The sequence below is a fragment of the Taudactylus pleione genome, unplaced genomic scaffold, assembly GCF_031769625.1.
Source record: "Taudactylus pleione unplaced genomic scaffold, aTauple2 ptg000423l, whole genome shotgun sequence".
Taxonomy (NCBI): domain Eukaryota; kingdom Metazoa; phylum Chordata; class Amphibia; order Anura; family Myobatrachidae; genus Taudactylus; species Taudactylus pleione.
In genome coordinates, this window is record NW_028284825.1 from 2,385,522 (window position 1) to 2,391,521 (window position 6,000).

General features: G+C 50.0%; 1 protein-coding gene across 2 annotated transcripts in view; it reads right to left on the minus strand.

The window, feature by feature from the left end:
- Positions 1 to 871, minus strand: part of NMNAT2 (nicotinamide nucleotide adenylyltransferase 2) — a 69,732-nt gene extending 68,861 nt beyond the window's left edge. The window contains exon 1 of one of the 2 annotated variants that reach the window (XM_088447210.1): positions 612 to 871. In XM_088447210.1, coding sequence (XP_088303336.1) covers positions 612 to 696 — 85 coding nt within the window. In that variant the 5' untranslated portion in view covers positions 697 to 871. The remainder of the gene's footprint in view (positions 1 to 611) is intronic. The other variant, XM_088447209.1, reaches the window with a different exon arrangement.
- Between the last annotated feature and the right edge of the window lie 5,129 nt (positions 872 to 6,000).

Consider the following 6,000-nt stretch of genomic DNA (forward strand, 5'->3'; position numbering starts at 1 on the left):
AAATGACACCCATCGCAGTTAGTGAGCCCTGTCCACCACACAAACCTGTAGGAAACCAACAATTCTCGCCCCCCTCCCCTTTAACTCTAGGATCTCTTTGTTGTGCATGGTAATTATGCAGGAATTCAACACGGCACAGAATAGCTTCCTCTATACACCGACAGCCTGGGAGGCACAAAAAGAGATCTTTAACCCCTACCCGTTATAGTGCATTTTAACCATTTCATTCAGAACACAGATGAGGGAAAATAAGCATTTGCTTAGTCGCAGTGTATAGTGCCACACTGAGCTGTGCTGTACAGGATTCTATTGCATGACAATTGTATAGGTCTCCTCCTAGTATAACCCCCATCCCTGGGACATGCAGCTGGGGCTATGGTGTGACACCGCATTCCCCGTTATGGAGCTATGCCAAGAAGGTAGACGCAATGGAATAAATCGCACCGGTAGGACAGACAGGAGGTAAGAAAGGATGGCCATGTAACAGGAGGATGGGAGGGTGGCTGGGATTGGAGAGGGAGACAGAATGTGGAGATGAGGGAATGAGCTGTAAATTGAAGGGATTTGTCAGGAGAGAGGAAAGATCATAGTAATAGCAGAAGGTGACTCACCAAACATCTGAATATGTCCTTTTGTGATAGGGTTGAAGCTGCCGCAGGACAGCAGAATAACATGGGTTTTAGTGGTTTCAGCCATGCTGGGAAGTACAGAGGAGAAGGTAGAAGGTGGGTGTGGGAAGGGGTAGTCTGTGGGTGGGGGCAGATTTGGAGCGGAGTGTGGGTAAGGGGAGCACTCTCTCTCTAGGTGGTGGGTATTCTGTGCCTCTGCAGAGAAAGGAAAGGACGGAGACTGGCAGCACTCAGAGGAGGGATGAGGTACGGCAGCAGCACGTCACCGCTCTCTCTCTCCCTCCCCCTCCTTCTCTCTCTCTAACCTTCCCCTTTAACTATTGCAGAGCCGCACACTCACCAGCTCTGGCATCGCAGGAAGGACATTTTTGAAACTTTCCCTTATTGATAATTATTTTTTTTAATTAATCTCAAACATTGGTTATCTGTAATATCGATTTAGGGGTTGGGGGGGAATCGATGTTAGTTCTGTAATCTGTAATGAAAAAAGGAAACCCAGCAGATTGAGGGCAGGGTTACCTAAAGGGAATCGGTATGAATTACCGCCGAACCCTAACGCTCCCTTCCCCTATCCTCACCCTAACCTCCCGGAGGGGGGCCTAACCCTACATCCCCCCCGCGGCTGTCCGCAGCAGTGCCCGGCATCACTTCAATCGGGATGCCGGGCGCCGGTCTCCCGGCGTCAGTAAAATGACAGGCGTCTAGATTTAGACGCCTGTCATTTAACCCTCGCCGGGATAAAGCAGTCAGGAAGCCGGCCATCGGGATTACGTCCGCCGGCTTCCCGACTGCATACCGCCTAAGGGCCCCTACACACGGAATGATATAGCTGGCAATCCAACGCATTGGAACGATAAAACAGCTATATCCATAGGGTATACAATCGGGGAGCCGGCTGCCTTAATACCGGCAGCCAGCTTCCCGACTGTCATATCTCGGCGAGGGTGATTGCCGTGCGTCTATATCTAGATGCCTGTCATTTCCCCGACGCCGGGAGACAGGTGCCCGGCATCCCGATCGAACGGATGCCGGGCGCTGCGAGTGGACAGCCACGGGGGGGAGGGTTAGGTTTAGGGCACCCGGGGGGGACTTAGGGTTAGGCCCCCCCCGGGATGGTTAGGGGGAGGGAGGGTTAGGAAGGGGGGGTCAGGCACTTAGAGGGGGGATTAGGGTTAGGCACTTAGAGGGGGGATTAGGGTTAGGCACAGGGGGGGAGGTTAGGGTTAGGCACCGGGGGGTAGGTTAGGGTTAGGCACCCCTAAAGAGGGTTAGGGTTAGGGGGGTTAGGTTAGTAGATACTTACCTTAGGACGATCGGGATTTCCAGCACTGTCAGGCTTCCGCTGCCGGGCTCTGCTGGTTTGTCGGGCTGCCATGCGGCAGCCGGGATGTCATACCGATTCCATCCATAGGCGTGCGCAGGTGCCAGCACAGGGAGTGACCATTCAGCACTTCTCCCTCTGTCGGGTCATGGACTAGCCCATCCGCCCTCCCTCCAGTACATACACTTCTCACGTGGACTCACTTGGCCATCCAGGTGAGTAGTCTATGTCCCGTTGGGAGGTGTGGATGGAGTAGTCCATGATCCAGAGGAGGGCGAAGTGCAGAAGTGGCACCTCCTTTACCGGTGTCTGCGCACGCCTATGGCTATATCGTTTCGTGCGTATGCACAATATCGTGCATTGCCCGCTCCCGTGGGGTTGCTTCGCCAGATCTTTCTGCATGTTCAAAAGATCTGGCGACATATCGGGCGGTCCGGCAAGGGATCCCCCCATGTGTAGGGTCCGCCCGATATGGATCATCCATTGCATCGGTGGGTACACATCGTACAGTGTGTACTCACGTTGAGTCTTCAATGATAACTTTATTCTGTGACACACTCTGCTGTCACCTGACTGACCTGACCAACCAGGGTCAGGTCAGACTCTCTTCTGCTCCTCCCTGTTTCTGGCCGGCCCAGCCCATTATGACTCAGGGCTTGATTCAGAGCCGCTCGTAAGCGGCCGCTCGTTCGCTCCAAGCGATGTTCGCACATCTGCGCATGTGTATGGGTCGTAATGCGCATGCGCCAATCGGTCATTGCGGTCGGAAATCGAGCACTGGCAAAATAGCGAGTGCCTGCTAATTTGAGTGACAGGATAAGGCGTTTGTGGGTGGTAACAGGGGAAGGTGCTTGAAAACGGGGAGTGGAGATCCGAACGCAGGCGTGCCAAAAGGTCAACACGGGCGTTTTAAGGGTGTGCATAATTAACAAAGCAGCGTCACCGACCACGTCACTTGGTTGTTTCTTAGCCTGAACTGTTCGCATGATTGCGGTAGGAAAATCCTACCACAAGCACTGCGAGCAGTTCTGATGCCTTTCGATGTACTCGATTAATCAAATAAATAGCGGAGATGACGTAGGATGCGTGCGACCAGGGGGCGTCTTTACAAAATAGCGAGCGCATGTTAATCGCTCGCTCAGACATAGAGGCGTCAACAGACCGCAAAGAGCGAGCGCTCAATTTAAATAGCCGGCCCCTTTTTCTGAACGAGCGAGCGCAAATAGCGTCCGGCTCTGAATCAGGCCCTCAGTCACTACTGTAGGAGGCATATTTACTAAAGTACGGGTTTTTTGAAGTGGAGATGTTGCCCATAGCAACCAATCAGTTTCTAGCTATTATCTTCTAGAAGCTGCTAGATAGATTTTAAGTAAAATCTGATTGGTTGCTATGGACAACATCTCCACTTCTAAAAACCCACACTTTAGTAAATATACCCCCTAGGTGTAGGGCAGCAGTGACTCTGAGTGGTATCTGGATGATAGATCTACATTATCATAGTAGGGATGGACATCGGCTTCTGATGTTTCACAATCATTGATGTTTTTCTTTCAATAGAAATTTTTTCACCATTCGATGGTAGACGCTATCGAATGGTGTGGAAGCAATAGACATCCAATGGCCGCTGGGTCGTATTGCACATACAGAAACATTTAGTCCTGCCCCCTCCAAATGGAGCCGTGATTCCCAGCAATTATCTAGGAAGTGCGATATCCGGACACTCTTCCAGGGGTGCAGGGAGCCTCTCGCAACTTCCAGAAGAGTAAGTATGACATGAGTTAAAGTTAGCTTAAATATAAAGCAGTTAAAAATAAACAGTGGATGGACCTGTACCAGATTAGGGGGGTGCAAACAGTGTTATGGTGCAGACAGGGGGTCCGGAATTCCCCTGTATGACTCAAAGTTTGTAGTTCCACTGGAAGCAGGGTCATATGGTACAGCATGCAGGCTGCTAGTTATCTCTGTCCCAGCGAGTTACTCTTAGTACATAGCTGGCATATTTTTCTGCAAAATTATAATATCCATCGCGATATTGACCATTATGAATACATATGCCCTATAACTAGTTACACACGGGAGAGGTATAAGGGAAATGTAATGAGCGATTTACAGATTTTTGCAGCAGGATTTAAAGTGGTGACATTACATTCATCTCACAGCCACATTGCTTGTCTTCCTGATTTTGTCTTTGATGTCCATGATATCATGTTTTTATACATTATAAATATGTTGTTTTAACCTGTTACAAACATGCATTATGGGTTTGATGTAGAGTTGGGCATAAGAATATTTTTTAGGCACAAACTGTGTTTTTTTCTTGTACTGTGCATTAGGGGTGAGCGGGTTCTGATTTCTGAAATCCGAACCCCCCCCCGAGCCCCCCCGATCCGAGTCCGATCCGAGTCAGGCTCGACTTTTGCCGCCTGACTCGGATCTGAAATCGAGGCAAAACGTCATCATCCCGCCTTCCGAGTCTCGCGGGTTTTGGATCCTATATAAGGTACCCGCGTCGGCGCCATTTTCTCACTCGGCTGTGGACAGTGAAGAGGGAGGGTGGGAGTTAGGGCTGTGTAGTGTAGTGTAGTGTAGTGCTGCTGTTGTCCACTACTTCAAAGTCCATAGGGGCTGGCTGTGTTGTGCTGTGCTGCTGTTGTTAATAGGGGCTGTGTCCACTACTTCAAAGTCCATAGGGGCTGGCTGGACTGTGTTGTGCAGTCAGTTCTCCATAGGGGCTGTGTCCACTCCAAAGTCCTGTGCAGTGTCCCAGTCCTAAAGGGGTGCTGTAGTGTTGTCCAGGGGGTGCTCTGTCCATCAGGGGTGCTCCCCCCAAGTGCTAAAAAAATAATATATTTTCTGTGTTTGTGAATTGTGTGTGCAGTAGCCGCACGTGCATCAACAAAGTAGTGCCAAGCGTGCGCCTGTGTCATAAGTAAAGGGCCGGCTGGCTTGACCGTTAAAGGGTGCTGTAACCCCCAAAGTACACTCCAGTCCAAACCAAAAAAAAAATTATTTTCTGTGTTTGTGAATTGTGTGCGCAGTAGCCGCACATGCATCAACAAAGTAGTGCCAAGCGTGCGCCTGTGTCATAAGTAAAGGGCCGGCTGGCTTGACCGTTAAAGGGTGCTGTAACCCCCAAAGTACACTCCAGTCCAAACCAAAAAAAAAATTATTTTCTGTGTTTGTGAATTGTGTGCGCAGTAGCCGCACATGCATCAACAAAGTAGTGCCAAGCGTGCGCCTGTGTCATAAGTAAAGGGCCGGCTGGCTTGACCGTTAAGGGTGCTGTAACCCCCGAAAGTACACTCCAGTCCAAACCAAAAAAAAAATTATTTTCTGTGTTTGTGAATTGTGTGCGCAGTAGCCGCACGTGCATCAACAAAGTAGTGCCAAGCGTGCGCCTGTGTCATAAGTAAAGGGCCGGCTGGCTTGACCGTTAAAGGGTGCTGTAACCCCCAAAGTACACTCCAGTCCAAACCAAAAAAAAAATTATTTTCTGTGTTTGTGAATTGTGTGCGCAGTAGCCGCACGTGCATCAACAAAGTAGTGCCAAGCGTGCGCCTGTGTCATAAGTAAAGGGCCGGCTGGCTTGACCGTTAAAGGGTGCTGTAACCCCCGAAAGTACACTCCAGTCCAAACCAAAAAAAAAATTATTTTCTGTGTTTGTGAATTGTGTGCGCAGTAGCCGCACGTGCATCAACAAAGTAGTGCCAAGCGTGCGCCTGTGTCATAAGTAAAGGGCCGGCTGGCTTGACCGTTAAGGGTGCTGTAACCCCCGAAAGTACACTCCAGTCCAAACCAAAAAAAAATTATTTTCTGTGTTTGTGAATTGTGTGCGCAGTAGCCGCACGTGCATCAACAAAGTAGTGCCAAGCGTGCGCCTGTGTCATAAGTAAAGGGCCGGCTGGCTTGACCGTTAAAGGGTGCTGTAACCCCCAAAGTACACTCCAGTCCAAACCAAAAAAAAAATTATTTTCTGTGTTTGTGAATTGTGTGCGCAGTAGCCGCACGTGCATCAACAAAGTAGTGCCAAGCGTGCGCCTGTGTCATAAG